Source organism: Phyllobates terribilis, unplaced genomic scaffold, assembly GCF_046119375.1.
Source record: "Phyllobates terribilis strain yellow unplaced genomic scaffold, ASM4611937v1 Scaffold_185__1_contigs__length_3729836, whole genome shotgun sequence".
In the NCBI taxonomy this organism is placed as follows: domain Eukaryota; kingdom Metazoa; phylum Chordata; class Amphibia; order Anura; family Dendrobatidae; genus Phyllobates; species Phyllobates terribilis.
Genome location: NW_027362945.1, coordinates 670,306 through 695,897, shown reverse-complemented (window position 1 = coordinate 695,897; position 25,592 = coordinate 670,306). Strand labels below are relative to the sequence as shown.

Sequence of the window (25,592 nt, the reverse complement as noted above, 5' to 3'; positions counted from 1 at the left end):
GCTGATTGTGATGTCATGAAGATGACTTGAATTTCCACCAATCAGAGATCAGCATGTATCAGGTCACCCAGATAGAACAGTCCATGAAACATGAGTCACGGCCACTGTGAGGTCATAATGCTGATTAGAATTTCCACCAGTCAGAAAACAGAACCGCCCAGAAGAACCACCCAGGAGGTATGAGTCATCGCCACTGTGAGGTCATAATGCTGACCAATCACAGAGCAGCCACACCCAGATTTTCCACCAATCAGAGAGCAGCCACACCCAAGATCTTCCACCAATCAGAGATCAGCAGTGGGTATAAATAGCCGCTGCCGCCTGCCCGGCTTAGCCTTGCACTGGTTGGGTCTCTCTTTTTTTTCCTCTCTCTTGGTCTCTCTCTCTCTTCTCTCTCTCTTCTCTCTCTCTCTTCTCTCTCTCTTCTCTCTCTCTCTCTCTTCTCTCTCTTCTCTCTCTCTTCTCTCTCTCTCTCTCTTCTCTCTCTCTTCTCTCTCTCTTCTCTCTCTCTCTCTCTCTTTCTCTCTCTCTTTCTCTCTCTCTTTCTCTCTCTCTCTCTCTCTCTTCTCTCTCTCTTCTCTCTCTCTTCTCTCTCTCTCTCTCTCTTTCTCTCTCTTTCTCTCTCTCTCTCTCTCTCTCCGGCCCTCTTAAGGGCTACCCCAAATGTGTAAAAGATAGAAACCAATATTTGTGTTGTTTGTCCGTTTTATGAGCCTTTGATTAACCCCTTCCCACTCTTTGCCATATATATATATATTATATACATAGTATGTGCAGGTGGGCCTTAAAGGGAATTTCCAGGACAAACATATTGATGGCCTATCCCCTGGTTATCTCATTAATATCAGATTTGTGGTGGTCCGGCACGTGGCACCCCCACTAATCAGCTGTTTGCAGCTTCGGTCGAGGTCAGATGTAAACATTGTTGAGGAGCTGAACATCAGAGCTCTGGTCACTGTGTAGTGGCCGCTCCCTGGTGCTGCAGATCAGCTCCTATTACATGAATATTAGCTGATCTGCAGGACCCGCAGTACAGTGAATGGAGCGGTGATGTTCAATCTTCACACTATTTACATCTGAGCGCTGCAATCAGCTGATGGGTAGAGCCGGTGCCGCGTGTCGGAGCCCACCGATCTGATATTGATAACCCATCCCCAGGATAAATCATCATTATTATACTACTGGAAACTCCATTAATGGATTGTCTGGGATTAATAACACGAGCCCCTTCTTTAAGAAAAAACAGTCCCTAACTGGTCACAGGATAAATGTGGGATTTCAGGTCACCCATTTACTGCAATGTAGCTGGCAATGCCACCCAGCGGATCTAAGCAAGTCCCGGGGCCTCATCAATATACAGCCAGTGCCCGAGTATAGGATGGAAGATTAAAAAAAATCTTCAAAAATGTATTTTGTATGAGGCATACATCAAAAATACAGGCAATGCTTTTCCTGACAACACTGAGTTTTATAATGTGGAAAAAAACGTTTAAAAAAACACTGTGTGAACATAACCCTAACTGCATTGTGACTGTGTATATACATATATAAGCTGCCCCTCCCCCACCATGTGAGCATTCTCAGCGCGTACTGACCAATGCTGTCCACCAGGTGGCATCAGCAGGAAATTACAGCGATGAGACAAGCACTGCATGACAGCCCTGCCCCAATCTGCCCTATACCAGACACGCCCCCTACCAACGCCCCGCCTCCACTGCCATGACAACCGAATTATTTAATGGCAGAAAGAGAGACCTTATATGAGCAGAGAAGTAGCGGCCGGAGCGCGGGGTCCGCACAGGTGAGCGCCCCCATAACACAGTGTATGTACTGCACGTCAGCTCTATGGCAGACTGTCACCTGTGCTGGATCCAGGACGTGTTACACTTATATCTGTACAGAGACACAGAGGACGCAGCGGGGCCCTGTCGCCAGATATATATATATATATGTGTGTGTGTGTGTATATACAGTATATATGTGTATGTATATGCTGTATTACTGTATATATGTGTGTGTGTGTGTGTGTATATACAGTATATATGTGTATGTATATGCTGTATTACTGTATATATGCGTGTGTGTGTGTGTATATACAGTATATATGTGTATGTATATGCTGTATTACTGTATATATGCGTGTATATATGTACTAGCTATTGAACCCGTTCTACGCCCGGGTGGCGAGCATTTTTATTGGTATATGGTCTCCCATCCTGGTATTTGTGCTGCCCCCATCCTATTGTGGTATGCATGGTCCCTCCACCCCCTAATCCTGGTATGCATGGCACCCCTCACCCCCTAATCCTGGTATACATGGCACACCTCATTCCCCAATCATGGTATGTATGGTCCCCTCACCCCCCAACCCTGGTATGCATGGCACACCTCACCCCCCAATCATGGTATGTATGGTCCCCTCACCCCCCAATCCTAGTATGCATGGCACACCTCATTCCCCAATCCTGGTATGCATGGTCCCCTCACCTCCCAATCCTGGTATACATGGCACCCCTCACCCCCCAATCCTGGTATGCATGGCACCCCTCACCCCCAATCCTGGTATACATGGCACCCCTCATTCCCCAATCCTGGTATGCATGGCACCCCTCATTCCCCAATCCTGGTATGCATGGCACCCCTCATTCCCCAATCCTGGTATACATGGCACCCATCACCCCCCAATCCTGGTATGCATGGTCCCCTCACCCCCCAATCCTGGTATGCATGGTCCCCTCACCCCCCAATCCTGGTATGCATGGTCCCCACACCCCCCAATCCTGGTATGCATGGTCCCCTCACCCCCCAATCCTGGTATACATGGCACCCCTCATTCTCCAATCCTGGTATGCATGGCACCCCTCACCCCCAATCCTGGTATACATGGCACCCCTCATCCCCCAATCCTGGTATACATGGTCCCCTCACCCCTCAATTCTGGTATACATGGCATCCCTCATTCCCCAATCCTGGTATACATGGCACCCCTCACCCCCTAATTCTGGTATGCATGGTCCCCTCACCCCCCAATCCTGGTATGTATGGTCCCCTCACCCCCCAATTCTGGTATACATGGCATCCCTCATTCCCCAATCCTGGTATGCATGGTCACCTCACCTCCCAATCCTGGTATACATGGCACCCCTCACCCCCCAATCCTGGTATGCATGGTACCCTTCACCCCCAATCCTGGTATACTTGGCACCCCTCATTCCCCAATCCTGGTATGCATGGCACCCCTCACCCCCAATCCTGGTATGCATGGCACCCCTCATTCCCCAATCCTGGTATGCATGGCACCCCTCATTCCCCAATCCTGGTATGCATGGCACCCCTCATCCCCAATCCTGGTATGCATGGTCCCCCCCCAATTCTGGTATACATGGCACCCCTCAGCCCCAATCCTGGTATGCATGGTCCCCTCACCCCCCAATTCTGGTATACATGGTACCCCTCACCCCCAATCCTGGTATGCATGGTACCCCCTCATCCCTATTCTGGTATCTATGGTACCCCCTCACATCCCCAATCCTGGTATGCATGGTACCCCTCATCCCTATCCTGATATGCATGGCACCCCTCACCCCCAATCCTGTTATGCATGGCACCCCTCACCCCCAATCCTGTTATGCATGGTCCCCTCACCCCCAATCCTGTTATGCATGGTCCCCTTACCCCCCAATCCTGGTAGGCATGGCACCCCTCACCCCCCAATCCTGGTATGGATAATCCCCTCACCCGCCAATCCTGGTATGTATGGTCCTCTCACCCCCCAATCCTGGTATGTATGGCACCCCTCACCCCCCAATCCTGGTATGTATGGCACCCCTCATCCCTATCATGCTACACACACATACAAGAAAATAAACACTTATACTCACCTTTCTTCCCTGTGCTCCAGCGCTGTTTCCCGTTCTGCTGGAGGCCGGGGGAGGAGTGCGGCGCCGAAGTACGCGTGTGCTCATACCACGCTGTCCGGCTCCATTTTGCTGAAGACACATTGCAAATGTATCTTCAGTAAAATGGCACCAGATAGCGCTATGCGCATGCGCCGATTTCAATGCCTCCCTCTTCCCCCGGACTCCGGACCGAACAGAAGCGCCGCGGTAGCGCTCATCCCGGTCAGGTAAGTATGTAAGTATGGCGCCAGAGATCGCGGTATGTGTTCAGTGTATACGCATACCGTGATCTCCAGCACCATACACTCCTCTTACCTGTAACGGCTCCATGCGTTCTTCAGTCTGGAGCCAGACTGTGCAGGCGTGTCGCACTAGCGCAGACTATAAAGGCTTCAGACAGAGGGACGCTTGTAGCGTTATATTATAGATACTCTATATGTATGTATATATATATATGTATACTGTATATGTGTATATGCATACTGTATGTATATATATATGTATACTGTATATGGGTGTGTATATATGTATACTGTATATGGGTGTGTATATGTATACTGTATATGGGTGTGTATATGTATACTGTATATGGGTGTGTATATATGTATACTGTATATGGGTGTGTATATGTATACTGTATATGGGTGTGTATATATGTATACTGTATGTGTGTGTATATATATGTATACTGTATATGTGTGTGTATATCTATACTGTGTATATATGTATACTGTATATGGGTGTGTATATATGTATACTGTATATAGGTGTATATATATGTATACTGTAGATGTGTGTATATGTATACTGTATATGGGTGTATATATGTATGCTGTATGTGTGTGTATATATATATGTACAATGCTGGCCAAAAGTATTGGCACCCCTGCAATTCTGTCAGATAATACTCAGTTTCTTCCTGAAAATGATTGCAATCACAAATTCTTTGGTATTATTATCTTCATTTAATTTGCTTGCAAGGAAAAACACAAAAGAGAATGAAGCAAAAATAAAATCATTGATCATTTCACACAAAACTCCAAAAATGGGCCGGACAAAAGTATTGGCACCCTCAGCCTAATACTTGGTTGCACAACCTTTAGCCAAAATAACTGCGAACAACCGCTTCCGGTAACCATCAATGAGTTTCTTACAATGCTCTGCTGGAATTGCAGACCATTCTTCTTTGGCAAACTTGTAGTGAGCTGGCCGTCTCTGGCTGTTCTGTGATAATTGATATAGAGCCTGTTACAGAAGTGATTACACAGGATGATGTTGCCACCTTGTGGCCAGAGGTTGCACCTGCGCAGGGTGTGATGACAGAGAAAAAGACTGAGCCTCCTGTGTCCCGCCCTAGAGAGTCACGTGACCAAAGTGGGAAGCAGGAAAAAGCGCGCGCAGAGTCTGCTGTGGTCTGTGAAAAGAGCCAGGACGGTGTGCAGGCCCTCGTGTGTGGCGCAGGAGAGACTCTCAACGTGATTTCTTCTATCTGACACCATATCCTCGGAGCCTTCCCCAGCTCCTGCACTGCTGAAGGATTCAGCTGTTACACTCCCTGCTACTGGAGTGTGGACTACATAAGGGGACCCACCAGAGCTTCTATCCGGATCAGAGAGACTGTAAGCGGGACCTCTGGCGAGAGGCCGAAGTATCCCTTCCTTCGTTTCCGCGAATTCTGCTGTTCCTGTTTTTTTTCCGGCTGGGACGCCTTCCTGCAAAGACAGACAGGCCTGCGACGGGGGACACATCCTTCTGGAGTAAAGGACTGGTAACGTGTGAGTAGGGACAGTGAGGGTCAGCTTATCAGTACACGTTATTACTGTGCATATTTACGGTTGTCATTTATTGTTTTTTTTTCTTTGCTGTGTTAAAAATGTATGCGAGTAAAGATACGGTTGTCAAGATAGAGTCTGTGTGTGGGGATCTTGCTGGGCCAGATCATAGATACCAATGCGCGGCCTTGCCCGCGGTCACTTCAAACTGCTCCAGGTCCCTGATATTTGAAGGGAGCCTTCTCCAAACTGCCATTTTGCGATCTCTCCACAGGTGTTCTATGGGATTCAGGTCTGGACTCATTGCTGGCCACCTTAGAAGTCTCCAGTGCTTTCTCTAAAACCATTTTATAGTGCTTTTGGAAGTGTGTTTTGGGTCATTGTCCTGCTGGAAGACCCATGACCTCTGAGGGAAACCCAGCTTTCTCACACTGGGCCCTACATTATGCTGCAAAATTTGTTGGTAGTCTTCAGACTTCATAATGCCATGCACACGGTCAAGCAGTCCAGTGCCAGAGGCAGCAAAGCAACCCCAAAACATCAGGGAACCTCCGCCATGTTTGACTGTAGGGACCGTGTTCTTTTCTTTGAATGCCTCTTTTTTTTTCCTGTACACTCTATGTTGATGCTTTTTCCCAAAAAGCTCTACTTTTGTCTCATCTGACCAGAGAACATTCTTCCAAAACGTTTTAGGCTTTCTCAGGTAAGTTTTGGCAAACTCCAGCCTGGCTTTTTTATGTCTCGGGGTAAGAAGTGGGGTCTTCCTGGGTATCCTACCATACAGTCCCTTTTCATTCAGACGCCAACGGATAGTATGGGTTGACACTGCTGTACCCTCGGACTGCAGGGCAGCTTGAACTTGTTTCGATGTTAGTCGAGGTTCTTTATCCACCATCCGCACAATCTTGCGTTGAAATCTCTCGTCAATTTTTTTTTCCGTCCACATCTAGGGAGGTTAGCCACAGTGCCATGGGCTTTACACTTCTTGATGACACTGCGCACGGAAGACACAGGAACATTCAGGTCTTTGGAGATGGACTTGTAGCCTTGAGATTGCTCATGCTTCCTCACAATTTGGTTTCTCAAGTCCTCAGACAGTTCTTTGGTCTTCTTTCTTTTCTCCATGCTCAATGTGGTATACACAAGGACACAGGACAGAGGTTGAGTCAACTTTAATCCATGTTAACTGGCTGCAAGTGTGATTTAGCTATTGCCAACACCTGTTAGGTGCCACAGGTAAGTTACATGTGCTGTTAATTACACGAATTAGAGAAGCATCACATGATTTTTCAAAGGGTGCCAATACTTTTGTCCACCCCCTTTTTTAGGTTTGGTGTGGAATTATATCCAATCTGGCTTTAGGACAATTCTTTTTGTGTTTTTTTCATTGAAGACAAATTAAATGAAGAGAATAATACCAAAGAATTTATGATTGCAATCATTTTCAGGAAGAAATTGAGCATTATCTGACAGAATTGCAGGGGTGCCAATACTTTTGGCCACCACTGTATACTGTATATGGGCGTGTGTATATATATATGTATACTGGTATGTGTGTGTATATGTGTGTATATATGTGTATATATGTATACTATATATGTGTGTATATATGTATACTGTATATGGGTGTGTATATATATATATATATATACTGTATATGGGTGTGTATATATATATACTGTATACTGGGTGTGTATATATGTATACTGTATAAGTGTGTATATATATGTATACTGTATATGGGTGTATATATATGTATACTGGTATATGTGTGTATATATGTATACTGTATATGGGTGTATATATGCATACTGTATATGTGTGTATATATGTATACTGTATATGTGTGTATATATATGTATACTGTATATGGGTGTGTATATATGTATACTGTATATGTGTGTATATGTATACTGTATGTGGGTGGATATATACAGTACAGACCAAAAGTTTGGACACACCTTCTCATTTAAGGATTTTTCTGTATTTTCATGACTATGAAAATTGTACATTCACACTGAAGGCATCAAAACTATGAATTAACACATGTGGAATTATATACTTAACAAAAAAGTGTGAAACAACTGAAAATATGTCTTATATTCTAGGTTCTTCAGAGTAGCCCCCTTTTGCTTTGATGACTGCTTTGCACACTCTTGGCGTTCTCTTGATGAGCTTCTAGAGGTAGTCACCGGAAATGGTCTTCACCTCACAGGTGTGCCCTGTCAGGTTTAATATGATAAAGTGCTTTATTCTTTGTCGGGTCCAGGGGTCCTGTAGAATGTGAATCCCTGAGGAACAGCGTATCCTTGGCTTGTGCCAAGACAGAAGAAAAGTTGCTGAACACTTGGTACCCCAAAGTGATCAATCTATTTGCCAATCAAGATGCCCTGCAGTTGATTAATGCGGACAAATTGGATTCCTTTTATAACTGCGTCTCGACTAGCGGGGGGCCTCAAGGGTCTGTCTTGGGCCCTATATTATTTAATATACTTATTAATGATCTAGTGGAAGGGTTGCATAGTAAAATAGCAATATTTGCAGATGATACTAAACTTTGTAACGTAGTTAATACAGATGAGGATAGGGCACAGCTACAGGAGGATTTAGATAAATTGGGGAGTTGGGCCAAAAAATGGCAAATGGGGTTCAATGCCGATAAATGTAAGGTCATGCACATGGGAAAGAAAAACAGCAGTCACCCATACATATTAAATGGGAAACCGTTGGGGAAATCTGACATGGAGAAGGACCTGGGCGTCTTGGTTAACAGCAAATTAAATTGGAGTGCCCAGTGTCAGGCAGCAGCTGCGAAGGCAAATAGAGTCATGGCATGCATCAGAAGAGGAATAGGGGCATATGATGAGAACATTGTTCTTCCTCTGTATAAAGCGCTGGTAAGGCCGCACTTAGAATATTGTGCACAGTTCTGGGCTCCGGTACTCAGGAAAGACATATTGGAGCTAGAGAGGGTACAAAGGAGGGCGACTAAGGTAATAAAGGGAATGGAGGGACTAGAATACCCAGAGAGGTTGTCCAAATTAGGCCTATTTACGTTGGAAAAGAGAAGGCTTAGGGGAGACCTCATAAACATGTATAAATACATCAGGGGGCTGTACAGAGATCTCTCCCATGACCTGTTTATACCAAGGATGGTGACAAAGACGAGGGGGCACACTATGCGTCTGGAGGAAAGGAGGTTCCTGCACCAGCATGGAAGGGGATTCTTTACGGTCAGAGCTGTGAGACTCTGGAATTCTCTGGGAGAGGAAGTGGTGATGTCCAACTCACTTAATGAGTTCAAGAGAGGACTGGACGCCTTTCTTGAGAACAATAAAATTACATCTTATGCTTAGTGATAGTTAATTAATCCAGGGATTTAATCTGACTGCCAGATTGGAGTCGGGAAGTGAATTTTTCCTCAATGATGTAAATTGGCCTATACCGCATGGTTTTTTTTTGCCTTCCCCTGGACCAACGCTGCGGAATAGCTGCAGTGCACAAGAAATAGGCTGAACTGGATGGACGCTTGTCTTTTTTCGGCCTTTTAAACTATGTAACTATGTAACTATGTAACACTTATGTCCAAGCAGGTAAAGGCGGCTGCAAGATCCGTGATATATAAGGATTCATGTTCATTATTGTATCTCTGGATCAGACATAGACTCAGAGTGATACAACTAAATAGACCCTATAGGGGTAAAGTTGGCATATCCGGGGGGAAATATATCCCAGATTTGCCAAACTGAGCCAACTCATGAAACACATGGGTACATAGGAGAAGAAAGAGTTAATTGGCGTAAAAAATATAAATTTTTATTCCATCAAGTTAAAAAACGTACATAGTAAAAAGAGAAATGACATAATACGGATAGTATAAAGACACTAATTAGATTACCAATGTAGCAAGATATGTTACAAAGTATACATATATGGTCACGCATATGGTCACAGTGGGACATGAGCAATATAGATAATATAGCATAAGGTTAGTATATCAAGACAATCCAATGAGTGTAATAATATATCAAAAAGTAATCCATAAGTATTCCATAGTCATTGGATTTACACTTGCCATATGCATCAGGTATCCATCTAAATAATGCTCCTGCCCACAAATAATCAGATACATGTCACATAAAACATTTTTTAAGGTAGTCTCTTACCACAAAGAGTGCCAAAAAGGAGGGTAAAGTGCATAAAGGAACGCACAGTGGCAGAGTGGTATTCCCATCTCATATATTTATGGCACTTCCACAGTCTGAGGACGCACATTCGGCTGAAGTATATTGCTGCGCAGGGACATGCCGGGTCCCTGAGCTGCAATGCATGCCGCCAGCCAATCAAAGGCCAGTAGCTGATGTCGGCGTGCCAGTCACGAGCGACGCATGGAAGTGACGTCATGCGCTGCCCTTGCCGGCACACTGAAATCAGCTACAGAAGACGCCGCATGTCGTGGGAGCGCAGGAAGGTAAGAAGAATCATTTATTTTTGTTTATTTAATGTATTAGAAAAGAACGACAGAACATTATACCAGGAAAGGGCCAAGGATGGGGAGCATTAGACAAGGAAGGGGCTCAGGGTGGGGAGAATTAGACAAGGAAGGGGCCCAGGATGGGGAGCATTATATAAAGAAGGGGCCCAGGATGGGGAACATTATACAAGGAAAGGGCCCAGGATAGGGAGCATTATACCAGAATGGGGGTCATTATACCATGACATGGGCCAGGATGAAGGACATTACACCAGGAAGGGCACAAGGATGGAGGTCATTATACCAGAATGGGGCCTAGGATGGGGGACAGGATACCAGGATGGAGGACATTGTTATAGGATGGGGGACATTGTACCAGGATTGGGGACATTGTTACAGGAAGGGGCCAGGATGGGGGACATTATTACAGTAAGAGGCCCAGGACCAAGGACATTATACCAGGAAGGAGCCCAGGATTGGGACGTTATTGCTGAAAGGGGCTCAGGATGGGGGGTATTATACACAGAAGGTGGATATTATAACAGGAAGAGGCCCAGGATCGGGGATATTATAACAGGAAGGGGCGCAGGATGGGGAACATTATACCAGGAAGGGGCCTAGAATGAGAGACATTATTATAGGATGGGGCTACAATGGGAAACATCCAAGGCAGGGACGAACACGCGCATCATTATCGGATCTAGAATGCTACAAGGGCCCATACATCTGACCGACATGCTGGTGGGGGCCCAGGTCCAAATTTTGCACATCTGCAGGAACATGGCATATGGCTTAACAGTATGTCATATGTTGGGAAGGGGTTAAGCTACAGCACATTACATAGCCTCTTGCAGCTATATCAATGGAAAAATTAAAAAATGTATGGCTTTTTGAAGAAGGGAAGGAAAAAATGCAAAACAAAAAATTATCCGGTCCTGAAGGGATTAAGGAGTTCCCACCCACAGTAAATGTTGTCACTCAGCTTAAAATCTTCACTTGCTTATTAGCAGAAGCTAAGGTTTCATTAGGATCTCCGAGGCTAAAGTTACATGTGGCTCCAGCTTACATGTAAAGGGGATGGTATCAAGGAGTCTCACCAAACTTTCCCTACAAATGTCCAACAATTCAGAATTCATATCCATTGATAATTTATCTTCTAAAATGATAGCATTTTTTTTCTATCCTTTTCATTTTATGTGTAATTAACTTTTTGCTCTCCTCCTTTAAGCAATGGGAGGAACGACTGATAAGGATCCAGGAAACCATTGATGAATGGCTGAAGGTGCCGACCCAGTGGCTTTAATCTTCTCTTCTGAGGACATCATGCAGCAAATGCCTGAAGAAGGACGCTTATTCCAGACTGTGGACAGAAACTGGAGAGAGATCATGAAACATTGCGTTAAAGACCCGAAGGTAAATGGATGCTTCATGGTGGACTGATACAAGAAAGCACGGTCATCTTGCATCCAGGATTGATGTTTTCCAAGAGTCCGTGTCCTGATGCTTCCATCACAAGGATCCCGGGTTATGGGGCTCCGCACTGCCTGGACTCCAGCCTCCCGCATCTTCTATTTTCTATCCAAATAGGTTCTAATTTTTCTTTTAATATAAACTATTGGCACAATAGTCAATGAATGTGACCTTTTTTCAGTCTCTATAACTATATAATGGAATCTTACTTATGGGCTATCTACTTTGTTTTAGGTTTTAAGCGCCACTTCTCTGACCGGACTTCTGGAGAAACTTCAGGACAGCAATGTGCTTCTGGATAAAATCATGAAAGGGCTGAATGCCTATCTGGAGAAGAAGAGGCTTTTTTCCCACGGTATAGTCCTTTCACTTGTTGCAATGATTGTATATATTCCTTAAATATTTTTTTTTCTTATTTAAACGCATTGAAATCATTTTTGTAATTGGATTTCATTAATAATTTTGCACTGTTTGCCTTCTATTGGCTCTGTGTTGCGCTGGCTATTGGACTTATTTTTAATCTGTCTTTTTTCAGCTCCTCTTAGCCGATTTATGACCACAGATCACATCAAAGCTGAATGTGCAGGAAACAAAAAGCCTAACGGTGCAACATTTTTAATGAAACTGAATTGTCGCAAATACTCGCAATTAAATGGGTATTCCCATCTCCAAGATCCTATCCCAATATGTAGTAGGCGTAGTAATAATAATAATATTAGCAAATACCTCCAATTAGAAGTGTAGTATAGTTCTTCTGATTCACTATGTCGCTTTCCCCATGTGCAAGGCATTGCAGTAGCTTCGGTATCCATGGTTACGACCACTCATATAGTGACAGTTATTTGCTAGTGGTCGTAACCTAAGCTACTGCAATGCCCTGCACGTGGGGTAAGCGACAAAACAAATCAGAAGAACTATACTAAACTTCTAATTGGAGGTATTTGCTAATATTATTATTATTACGCATACTACATATTGGGGTAGAATCCTGGAGATGGGAATACACATTTCAGTTAAATAAAAAAAAGTTCCCAAAGCTGGATAGCCCCTTTAAGCTAACCATACGCATGACATATGAGATACCCGTGGTCTGAATGGTTATTTGGCTATTTCTCCTGACTCCCACCTATTCTGCTGAACAGTCATGTGGTTTTAATGGGGAGAGAGGAGAAAGTCGGTACTGGACACCTCCGGCAGCGGGTTATCTCCCCTGAGAACCAAAAGACCGGGTATTGAAATCCCATCTGCCCGATCCTTCTGGCCCTGACATCCTCTATCGGGGGAGAGTCAGGAGACCCCCATACACATCAGTGGGTAGGCCGGTCCTGCTGCAATCGTCAGGTTTAAACTATTTTAATCCAATGTGTATGGGGACTGAATCTTTACTTTAAAGCTTTGCTTTTCTATTTTCTCACATAGACACTAATACAAATGGCGCCTGACCCAATACTTTAATGACATCTTTATCATATTGTGCATTTTCGCTTTAGCTTTTTCTTCCTGTCCAACGACGAAATGCTAGAAATTCTCTCTGAGACTAAAGATCCTCTGCGGGTCCAACCACATCTAAAGAAGGGCTTTGAAGGCATCGCAAAGCTGGAGTTCCTTCCTAACCTGGACATCAAAGCCATGTACAGCACCGAGGGGGAACGCGTAGAGCTCATCCAGACCATCTCCACCTCCGAGGCTCGGGGGGCCGTGGAGAAGTGGCTCATCCAAGGGGAAGATGTCATGTTAAGGAGCGTGCATGATGTTATTGCTCGGTCACGAATGGTACGGATCTACCTACAGACCAAAAGCATTAATTGGAACTAATCTAGTCTATATATATAATCGTCTTATCCCGTCTGTCTGTCTGTCTGTGTGTCTGTCTGTCCAGGAAATCCCGCGTCGCTCATTGGTCCGGCAGCGGCCAATCAGCGCCGGGGGATTTCTAAAAAAAGATGGCGGCCGTTAGCGGCTCATCTGCGGGACGGAGCTGAGCGGCGATTCAGCCGGGAGATGACCGGCGCAAGGCGCTCATCTCCCGGCCGGCAACAGCAGAAGGAACCCGACCGACGGACCCATCTGCGGGATGGAGATGCAGCCGGAAGATGAGCGCCGCGAGGCGCTCATCTCCCGGCCGGTAGCAGCGGAAGGACCGCCGGCGTCGCTGACCTCCATGCAGAAGGGAGGACCGGGGAGCGGCGCTGCGGGTCGGGATACTTCTGCTGTGAGTGCCCGCTATGTCCCGGGTTCTCGCAGCGGAAGTAGCCACACAGGCAGCGCCGCTCCCCGGTCCTCACCAAGACGATTCGATGATTGATCGCGGTCTTCGGACCCGACCAATCACTGATCTTAGTGCAAAACTTAAACACCGCTGTGCTGATTGGTCGCCGACGCTGCCCGCGACCAATCACCGATCTTGGCTCCACATTTAAACACCGCTGTGGTGATTGGTCGCGGCCGATATTTAAATTTGGCGCCAAAATCGGTGATTGGTCGCGGCCGATATTTCAATTTGGCGCCCAAATCGGTGATTGGTCGCGGTCAGCGTCCGCGACCAATCAGCACAATAGTGTTTAACTTTGGCGCCAAGATCAGTCATTGGTCGCGGGCCAAGATAGCGACCAATCACCGATTTGTGCGGCACTTTTAAATAGCGTCCGTGACCAATTGGATGTCAGCGCCACTCCCCGGTCCTCCCTTCACACCCTAGCCGCATGGATGTCAGCGCCGCTCCCCGGTCCTCCCTTCACACCCTAGCCGCATGGATGTCAGCGGCGCTGCCTGTGCGGATACTTCCGCTCCGAGAACCCGGGACATGAGTGGGCGCTCGCAGCAGAAGTATCTGGACTCGCAGCGCCGCTCCCCGGTCCTCCCTTAACACCCTAGCCGCTGATGTCCCCACTGTATCCGCATGGTCTTACAAAGGTCCGGACATTTGTGTTAAAAATCGATGATTGGTCGCTGGCGCTGCCCGCGACCAATCACCGATTTGGGCGCCAAATTTAAATATCAGCCGCGACCAATCAGCACAGCGGTGTTTAAATGTGGAGCCAAGATCGGTGATTGGTCGCGGCCGATATTTAAATTTGGCGCCCAAATCGGTGATTGGTCGCGGGCAGCGCCCGCGACCAATAAGCGATTTTTAACACAAATGTCCGGACCTTTGTAACAACATGCGGATACTGTGGGGACATCAGCGGCTAGGGTGTGAAGGGAGGACCGGGTAGCGGCGCTGCGGGTCGGGATACTTCTGCTCCGAGCGCCCGCTCATGTCCCGGGTTCTCGGAGCGGAAGTATCCGCACAGGCAGCGCCGCTGACATCCATGCGGCTAGGGTGTGAAGGGAGGAACGGGGAGCGGCGCTGACATCCAATTGGTCGCGGACGCTATTTAAAAGTGCCGCACAAATCGGTGATTGGTCGCGGTCTTGGCCCACAACCAATCACGGATCTTGCCGCAAAAGTTAAACACTACGGTGCTGATTGGTCGCGGACGCTGACAGCGACCAATCACCGATTTTGGCGCCACATTCAAATATCGGCCGCGACCAATCACCGATCTTGGCTCCACATTTAAACACCGCTGTGCGGATTGGTCGCGGACGCTATTTAAATGTGGCACCAAAATCGGTGATTGGTCGCGCCCAGCGTCGGCGACCAATCAGCACAGCGGTGTTTAAATGTGGAGCCAAGATCGGTGATTGGTCGCGGCCGATATTTGAATGTGGCGCCCAAATCGGTGATTGGTCGCTGTCAGTGTCCGCGACCAATTAGCACCGTAGTGTTTAACTTTGGCCGCAAGATCAGTGATTGGTTGCGGGCCAAGTCAGCGATCAATCACCGATTTGTGCGGCACATTTAAATAGCGGCCGCGACCAATTGGATGTCAGCGCCGCTCCCCGGTGCTCCCTTCACGCCCTAGCCGCATGGATGTCAGCGCCGCTGCCTGTGCGGATACTTCCGCTCCGAGAACCCGGGACATGAGCGGGCGCTCGCAGCAGAAGTATCCCGACCCGCAGCGCCGCTCCCCGGTCCTCCCTTCACACCCTAGCCGCTGATGTCCCCACAGTATCCGCATGGTGTTACAAAGGTCCGGACATTTGTGTTAAAAATCGCTGATTGGTCGCTGACGCTGCCGCCGACCAATCACCGATTTAGGCGCCAAATTTAAATATCGGCCGCGACCAATCACCGATCTTGGCTCAACATTTAAACACCGCTGTACTGATTGGTCGCGGACGCTATTTAAATGTGCCGCCAAAATTGGTGATTGGTCGCGCACAGCGTCGGCGACCAATCAGCACAGCGGTGTTTGAATTTGCCGCCAAGATCGGTGATTGGTCGCGGCCAGCGCCAGCGACCAATCAGCGATTTTTAACACAGATGTCCTGACCTTTGTAACACCATGCGGATACTGTGGGGACATCAGTGGCTAGGGTGTGAAGGGAGGACCGGGGAGCGGCGCTGCGAGTCCGGATACTTCTGCTGCGAGCGCCCGCTCATGTCCCGGGTTCTTGCAGCGGAACTATCCGCACAGGCAGCGGCGCTGACATCCATGCGGCTAGGGTGTGAAGGGAGGACCGGGGAGCGGCGCTGACATCCAATTGGTCGCGGCCGCTATTTAAATTTAAATGTGGCGGCTAAATCGGTGATTGGTCGCGCCCAGCGTCGGCGACCAATCAGCACAGCGGTGTTTAAATGTGGAGCCAAGATCGGTGATTGGTCGCGGCCGATATTTAAAATTGGCGCCCAAATCGGTGATTGGTCGCGGGCAGCGCCAGCGACCAATCAGCGATTTTGAACACAAATGTTCGGACCTTTGTAACACCCTGCGGATACTGTGGCGACATCAGCGGCTAGGTTGTGAAGGGAGGACCGGGGAGCGGTGCTGCGGGTCGGGATACTTCTGCTCCGAGCGCCCGCTCATGTCCCGGGTTCTCGCAGCGGAAGTAGCCGCACAGGCAGGGGCGCTCCCCTGTCCTCTCTAATACGATTCCGCTCCCCGCTCCTCACCAATACGATTCGCTGATTGGTCGCGCTCTCCACACCCGACCAATCAGTGATCTTGGCGCTAAAGTTAAACACCGCTCTGCTGATTGGTCGCGTCCGCTGCCCGCAACCAATCACCGATTTGGGCGCCACATTTAAATAGCGGCCGCGACCATTCACCGATCTTGCCGCCACATTTAAACACTGCTGTGCTGATTGGACGCGGACGCCGGACGCGTCCAATCAACGAGATTGGCGCCAAATTTAAGCAACGCTCTGCTGATTGATCGCGGTCGCTGGCCGAGATCAATCAGCAGTATTGGCGCAAAATTTAAACAACGCTCTGCTGATTGGTCGCGGTTGTCGGCCGTGACCAGTCAGCAGTATTGGCGCCAAATTTAAACCTCACTCTGCTGATTGGTCGCAACCACCGGCCGCGACCAATCAGCGAGATTGGCGCCAAATTTAAACAACGCTCTGCTGATTGTTCGCTGTCGCCGGCCTCGACCAATGAGCGATTTTGGCGCCAAATTTAAAGAATGCTCTGCTGTTTGGTCGCGACCGGCGACCAATCTGTGATTTTGGCGCCGAATTTAAACCCGCTGTGCATCGCTCTGCTGATTGGTCGCGGTCGGCGGCCATGACCAGTCAGCAGTATTGGCGCCAAATTTAAACACCGCTCGGCTGATTGGTCGCGACTAATCAGCGATTTTGGTGCCAAATTTAAACACGCTCTCCAGTCCTCACTAACACGGTTCGCTGATTGGTCGCGGCCGCCGCCCGCGACCAATCATCGATATTGCCGCCAAATTTAAACACCGCTTTGCTGATTGGTCGCGGTTGCCGAACGCGACCAATCAGCGATTTTGGCGCCAAATTTAAACACAGCTCTGCTGATTGCACCCGGTCGGCCGCATACCTATTCTAGAATACCCGATGCATTAGAATCGGGCCACCATCTAGTTCTTTTATATTTGTATAAGATTATTTGGCGGCAGTGAATGATTTGTGGATGATGTATCTCTTGCAATAGAGCCAGGTAGCAGATCTTCTACCTGCAATCGGTAGAAATTAATTTGCTAGATAATACTAGTAAGGTTGTCCCTCTCTTAAATGCTTCTGTCAACGTAATTTAACTTTCTTTTTTAAAAGGCATACCCTGCGACTGCAAGAAAAGACTGGGTGAGGGAATGGCCGGGACAGGTCGTGCTCTGTGTGTCTCATGTTCTGGACAAGTGAAGTGCATGAAGCTATCGGCAGTGGCCCGGAGGTACGGCATAAGCTCCTTTACTGATCAAGGTTGCTTCACTATAAACAGTCATGGCCGGAAGTGTTGGCACCCTTGAAGTTGTTCCAGAAAATGAAGTATTTTTCCATAAAAAATTGCATGTGTATTTTCTGTTATACACATGTTTATTTCCTTTGTATGTATTGGAACAACACAAAAAAAGGCAAATTGGATATAATTTCACACAAAACCCCATAAATGGGTCGGACAAAATTGTTGGCATCTTTCCAAAATTGTGGGTAAACAATTTTGTTTCAAGCATGTGATGCTCGTTCAAACTCACCTGTGGCAAGTAAAAGGTGCGGGCAATATGAAAATCACACCTGAAACCTGATACAAAGGGGAAAAGTTGACTCAGTCTTTGCGTTGTTACGTGCCACACTAAGCAGGGAGAACAGAAAGAGGAGAAGAGAACTGTCTGAGGACTTGAGAACCAAAATTGTTGACTAATATCTTCTTTTTGTGTTGTTCCAATATACACAAATGAAATAAACATGTGAACAACAAAACGTGTAATTGTAATAATTTTCTGGGAGAAATACATATATATACATTCATAGACAGACTTCATGAGTTCTCCTGCTAATAGACTGTCATACCCAGAGACGCAGCTTATAGGAGTTTCCAGGGGGGGATATACCATTGGTGCAACAGAGGTAAGGGGACCCACATTCACATCCAAAGATGCAAGCAGCTTATTTAACAGTACGTTATTAGACTGCAAAGAGCCCATGTAGTGTTCTTGCCCAGGGGTCTTCTCCTGGGGGTTGCAGTTGTACAGCGGCTCAATATCTTGAAGGTACCCAAAAGGCTCCATAGTATTGTTGGGATTTTGCATTGATTCATGCATCTTGTCTAGAGATGCGCAACTAAATTTGCAGGACCTTGGTCTAAGAGAGCAGGTTAGTAGTCTGTGGCTGTTGGATGGGAGCCTTGCTAACCGCCTCTTACATACCGGCATCCCTGGCTCCTCTTTTGATTAGCCGGCCAGGCGTGATGTCATTTGTGCCTCACACCACAACTATGACATCGACATCAAAAGAGGAGCCGGAGATGCCGGTTCACGGGGCTCCGGTCCTGCGGCCGTGGAATACTGACCGGACTGTTGGACCAGAGTCCTGCAAATCCATTCGCCCATCTCTACTCTCGTCATATCTACCAATAAGGGAAGACAATGTATGGGATTTCCCATAATACCAGCATAAAATTAATCCATCTGCATTGAGTTTTCCATGCTGTTTGTAGCAGGGTTTTATAGAGGTACATCTGGGTATTTGGAGCAATTTGCGAGGAGGCAAATTGTCCCAGCAGACTCGCAGCACATTGGGGGCTCTCGTCACCATAGAGGGGCACGCTCGTGACGTGGTCAGGGAAATGATCGAAACAGGTTTGTGCAAACATCATGGCTGGCAGCAAACTTTCCAATTCCATGTTCTATTTATTATACACTACATGGAGAAAGGTATTGTGCCCCCTCCACATTACACCTACAGGGGCTTTTATGGCCTCCTATTCTAATCCATATCCAGGATGTTAATATGGAGTCCGTCCCTCTACAGATATCACAGCTCAGTATGCCGAGCACCTTCATACATTTCACCATATTCCTATGCTCTTTCCATATCTATGTTATATTCCCCCCTCTTTTCTTTGAGTTTTCATAGGACACAATTGATCTTGTCACAGTAAAGCAATCTTGGGGTGTACTTACAATGACGTCTATGGGGCAGTAGTCATTTCTGCATATTGAGATGGTGGTCCCTATATAGGAATGTTTTGGCATCTGTAGGTGTCGGCGTCCCCTGTATATGACTCATTGCCACAATTGATCTTCTTTATAGTCAGTGGTTTGGATGGCCTAGGTGCGGTTTGTAATATTTTCTATCAATGGTGTGTGTGCCCTCCTCTGTGCAGTGTCGTTCTATAACCATGGATGAACTAATAAAGGGGTTTTATGCCAATTCCTTTAATGACCTTTTGTTCGGTTTCTTTGTAGGTATTATGTCATTCTCCGAGTGGTCAGCCATTCTAAGCCTGAGCAGACATATGGCAATGTAATTGATGTGTGCCTGACATTGTTCTTCCCTATGTGGCGGTGACATATTTATGCTGCCATTCTCCAGTATTTGTTCTAATTAATCATCCTAAAGGTGTTTAGTGGGGTTGAGGTTGAGAACGTGTGGGAAACAGTTCTGCTCTTCTATTCCCTTAGGGTTGGAAGCTACAATTGTTTAAAATGTCTTGTGCTGAAGCATTAAGATATCTTTTCACTGGAACTAAGGGGCCTAGACCACCCCCTAAAAACAAGGCCATACCTCCACCACCAAACTGCCCAGCGGGCACAATGCAGTTAATAGGGTAACGTTCTCCTGGCATTCACCAAATCCAGACTCGTCCATCAGATGCCAGATAGAGAAGTGTGATCCGTCACTGCACAGAACAGGTCTCCTCCAGAGTCCTGTGGTGGCGGCTTCACACCACTCCATCCGACGCTCGGCATCGTGCTTGGTGATGTAAGGCTGCATGCAGCTGCTCGGCCATAAAGCTCCAGGCGGGGGCGCAGTGTTTGTGGTGATGTTGTTACCAAAGTAGATCTGGACTCTGCAGTTATGGAGTCAGGAGAGCGTTCTGCCCTCTGCTCCTCAGCACTCAGTGACCCCGCTCTGTAATGTTCTGGGGTCTCCTGAGTTGCTGCAGTTCCTTCCACTCCTTAATAATATCACTCACATGTGATGGGGGAAGATTTAGGAGGGAAGAAATGTAATATCCAGACTTGTTACCCCGGTGGCTCCTATTACAGGACCGCGCTGGTATCAGAGAGCTCTGCACCACCAGCCGTTCTGTCATATGTTAGTAACAGCACACCGCATGGGAGGGCGGATGTTATACACCGGGGGGCGTGGGGATTGATGTTATACACTGGTGGGGGGCGAGAGTCTTAATGTTATACAAGGCCGAGGGGCCAGATGTTATACCCTAGGGGTACGAGGGGCTAGATGTTATACTGTCCGAGGGCTGGATGTTATACACTGAGGAGCAAGGGGACGAATATTATATACCGGGGTGAGGGGACGGATATTATACACCGGGGGGCGTGGGGACGGATATTATACACCGGGGGCGAGGGGACGGATATTATACACCAGGTGCGAGGGGACGGATATTATACACCAGGGGTGAGGGGACAGATATTATACACCAGGTGCGAGGGGACGGATATTATTCACCAGGGGCGAGGGGACGGATATTCTACACCAGGGGTGAGGGGACAGATATTATACACCAGGTGCGAGGGGACGGATATTATTCACCAGGGGCGAGGGGACGGATATTATACACCAGGGGTGAGGGGACAGATATTATACACCAGGGGCGAGGGGACGGATATTATACACCAGGGGCGAGGGGACGGATATTATACACCAGGGGCGGGGGGACGGATATTATACACCGGGGCGAGGGGACGGATATTATACACCAGGGGTGAGGGGACAGATATTATACACCAGGTGCGAGGGGACGGATATTATTCACCAGGGGCGAGGGGACGGATATTATACACCAGGTGCGAGGGGACGGATATTATACACCAGGGGTGAGGGGACAGATATTATACACCAGGTGCGAGGGGACGGATATTATACACCAGGGGTGAGGGGACGGATATTATACACCAGGGGCGAGGGGACGGATATTATATACCGTGGTGAGGGGACGGATATTATACACCGGGGTGAGGGGACAGATATTATACACCGGGGGGCGTGGGGACGGATATTATACACCAGGGGCGAGGGGACGGATATTATACACCAGGGGCGAGGGGACGGATATTATACACCAGGGGTGAGGGGACAGATATTATACACCAGGTGCGAGGGGACGGATATTATACACCAGGGGTGAGGGGACGGATATTATACACCAGGGGCGAGGGGACGGATATTATACACCAGGGGCGGGGGGACGGATATTATACACCGGGGCGAGGGGACGGATATTATACACCGGGGGGGCGAGAGGCCAGATGTTATACACAAGGGGGAGGGAGCGAGGGGACAGATGTTATACACCGGGGCTGGGGGCCGGATATTATGCAAAGAAGGGCTTGGGGTTGGATGTTATACAGTTGGGTTGAGGGGATGGATTTTATACACTGGCGGGGGGGGGCGAGGGGACGGATATTATACACCGGGGGGGCGAGAGGCCGGATGTTATACACCAGGGGGAGGGAGCGAGGGGACAGATGTTATACACCGGGGCTGGGGGCCGGATGTTATACCCTGGGGGCCAGATGTTATGCAAAGGAGGGCTTGGGGTTGGATGTTATACAGTGGGGTTGAGGGGATGGATTTTATACACTGGCGGGGGGGGCGAGGGGACGGATATTATACACCGGGGGGGCGAGAGGCCGGATGTTATACACCAGGGGGAGGGAGCGAGGGGACAGATGTTATACACCGGGGCTGGGGGCCGGATGTTATACCCTGGGGGCCAGATGTTATGCAATGGAGCGCTTGGGGTTGGATGTTATACAGTGGGGTTGAGGGGATGGATTTTATACACTGGCGGGGGGGGCGAGGGGAGAGATGTTATACTAAACTAGGGGCGAGGGGTGGATGTTATACACCGGGGGAGGCGAGAGGCCGGATTTTATAATCTGGGGGCTGAGAGTCCGGATGTTATACACCGTGGGCAATGGGACTAAATGAAAAAAGCAGAATTCGGTGACTAGGAGTTTTGTCCTATAATGTATGTGCATTTGCCTTCCCTTTAGAAACTCTCCCTTGTGATTCTGCAGTGTCTTAGAGGTTGACTATCTTTTCCTACATTCCTCAGGAGTTTCTCATGAACAGACTTCCGGTGGCTTGCCCAACTCCGCTATTACTGGGAGAATGAGAATGCGAGAGTGCGAATCATCAACTGCAATGTGAAGTCCGCCTATGAGTACCTGGGCAGCTCCCCACGCCTGGTCATCACTCCGCTCACTGACCGATGCTAGCGGACTCTGCTATGATGTGATGGGTTATGCTCAGAAATGTTTTTGACTTTTGTATGATGCATGAAACTTATTAGCAATTATTATTGATATTTCATACCAGTTCTTTCATGTTTCATTGGTAGATCGGTGCTTTTTATCTAAATCTTGGTGGAGCTCCAGAAGGTCCGGCCGGCACAGGAAAAACTGAGACCACCAAAGATTTGGCCAAGGCGCTGGCCGTGCAGTGTGTGGTCTTTAACTGCTCTGATGGTTTGGACTACATAGCAATGTCAAAGGTACATACAATGTTAAGCTGCTCCATTGCAGATAATAAACTGACTCCATCCGATGTTCTGCTGACATCTTTTGATTATATAGTACAGACCAAAAGTTTGGACACACATTCTCATTTAAAGATTTTTCTGTATTTTCATGACTATGAAAATTGTACATTCACACTGAAAGCATCAAAACTATGAATTAACACATGTGGAATTATATACTTAACAAAAAAGTGTGAAACAACTGAAAATATGTCTTATAGTCTAGGTTCTTCAAAGTAGCCACCTTTTGCTTTGATGACTGCTTTGCACACTCTTGGCATTCTCTTGATGAGCTTCAAGAGGTAGTCACCGGAAATGGTTTTCACTTCACAGATGTGCCCTGTCAGGTTTAATAAGTGGGATATCTTGCCTTATAAATGGGGTTGGGACCATCAGTTGTGTTGTGCAGAAGTCAGGTGAATACACAGCTGATAGTCCTACTGAATAGACTGTTAGAATTTGTATTATGTTAAGAAAAAAGCAGCTAAGTAAAGAAAAACGAGTGGCCATCATTACTTTAAGAAATGAAGGTCAGTCAGTCCGAAAAATTGGGAAAACTTTGAAAGTGTCCCCAAGTACAGTTGCAAAAACCATGAAGCGCTACAAATTAACTGGGTCACATGAGGACCGCCCCAGGAAAGGAAGACCAAGAGTCACTACTGCTTCTGAGGATAAGTTTATCCGAGTCACCAGCCTCAGAAATCGCAGGTTAACAGCAGCTCAGATTAGAGACCAGGTCAATGCCACACAGAGTTCTAGCAGCAGACACATCTCTACAACAACAGTTAAGAGGAGACTTTGTGCAGCAGGCCTTCATGGTAAAATAGCTGTTAGGAAACCACTGCTAAGGACAGGCAACAAGAAGAAGAGACTTGTTTGGGCTAAAGAACACAAGGAATGGACACTAGACCAGTGGAAATCTGTGCTTTGGTCTGATGAGTCCAAATTTTAGATCTTTGGTTCCAACCACCGTGTCTTTGTGCGACGCAGAAAAGGTGAACGGATGGACTCTACATGCCTGGTTCCCACCGTGAAGCATGGAGGAGGAGTTGTGATGGTGTGGGGGTGCTTTGCTGCTGACACTGTTGTGGATTTATTCAAAATGGAAGGCATACTGAACCAGCATGGCTACCACAGCATCTTGCAGTGGCATGCTATTCCATCTGGTTTGCGTTTAGTTGGACCATCATTTATTTTTCAACAGGACAATGACCCCAAACACACCTCCAGGCTTTGTAAGGGCTATTTGACCAAGAAAGAGAGTGATGGGGTGCTACACCAGTTGACCTGGCCTCCACAGTCACCAGACCTGAACTCAATCGAGATGGTTTGGCGTGAGCTGGACCACAGAGTGAAGGCAAAAGGGCCAACAAGTGCTAAGCATCTCTGGGAACTCCTTCAAGATTGTTGGAAGACCATTTCCGGTGACTACCTCTTGAAGCTCATCAAGAGAATGCCAAGAGTGTGCAAAGCAGTCATCAAACCAAAAGGTGGCTACTCTGAAGAACCTAGAATATAAGACATATTTTCAGTTGTTTCACACTTTTTTGTTAAGTATATAATTCCACATGTGTTAATTCATAGTTTTGATGCTTTCAGTGTGAATGTACAATTTTCAAAGTCATGAAAATCCAGAAAAATCTTTAAATGAGAAGGTGTGTCCAAACTTTTTTCTGTACTGTATATACACACACATATATATACTGTATATATACACACACATATATATATATATATATACATATATATATATACATATATATATATATATATATATATTGTATATATACACACACACACATATATATATACTGTATATAGACACACACACATATATACTGTATATATACACACACATATATATATACTGTATATACACACACACATATACAGTATATACTGTATATAGACACACACATATATATATTGTATATAGACACACACATATATATATATATATATATATATACTGTATATACACACACATATATATATACTGTATATATACACACACACAAATATATAGCAACAGGGCCCCGCTGCGTCCTCTGTGTCTCTGTACAGATATAAGTGTAACACGTACTGGATCCAGCACAGGTGACAGTCTGCCATAGAGCTGACGTGCAGTACATACACTGTGTTATGGGGGCGCTCACCTGTGCGGACCCCGCTCTCCGGCCGCTACTTCTTTGCTCATATAAGGTCTCATTCTGCCATTAAACAATTCGGTTGTCATGGCAGCGGGGGTGGGGCGTTGGTAGGGGGCGTGTCTGGTATAGGGCAGATTGGGGCGGGGCTGTCATGCAGTGCTTGTCTCATCCCTGTAATTTCCTGCTGATGCCACCTGGTGGACAGCATTGGTCAGTACACGCTGAGAATGCTACATTTGCATTGTACTGTGGGAGCTGCT

At 47.1% G+C, this 25,592-nt stretch overlaps 1 protein-coding gene across 2 annotated transcripts; it reads left to right on the top strand.

Moving 5' to 3' along the window:
• Positions 1-1,709: 1,709 nt before the first annotated feature.
• On the top strand, positions 1,710-23,305 carry LOC141212760 (dynein axonemal heavy chain 12-like). 2 transcript variants are annotated; one of them, XM_073665070.1, is made up of 6 exons: positions 1,710-1,801; positions 11,374-11,558; positions 11,850-11,970; positions 13,106-13,388; positions 17,743-17,860; positions 22,718-23,305. In XM_073665070.1, exons 2-4 carry the CDS (start codon positions 11,418-11,420, stop codon positions 13,135-13,137), a joined length of 294 nt encoding a protein of 97 aa, XP_073521171.1. In that variant the 5' UTR covers positions 1,710-1,801; positions 11,374-11,417; the 3' UTR covers positions 13,138-13,388; positions 17,743-17,860; positions 22,718-23,305. The 2 variants fall into 2 exon arrangements, with proteins under 2 accessions (XP_073521171.1, XP_073521170.1); XM_073665069.1 differs by lacking the exon at positions 22,718-23,305 and having other exon boundaries at positions 17,743-18,564.
• Positions 23,306-25,592: the final 2,287 nt, after the last annotated feature.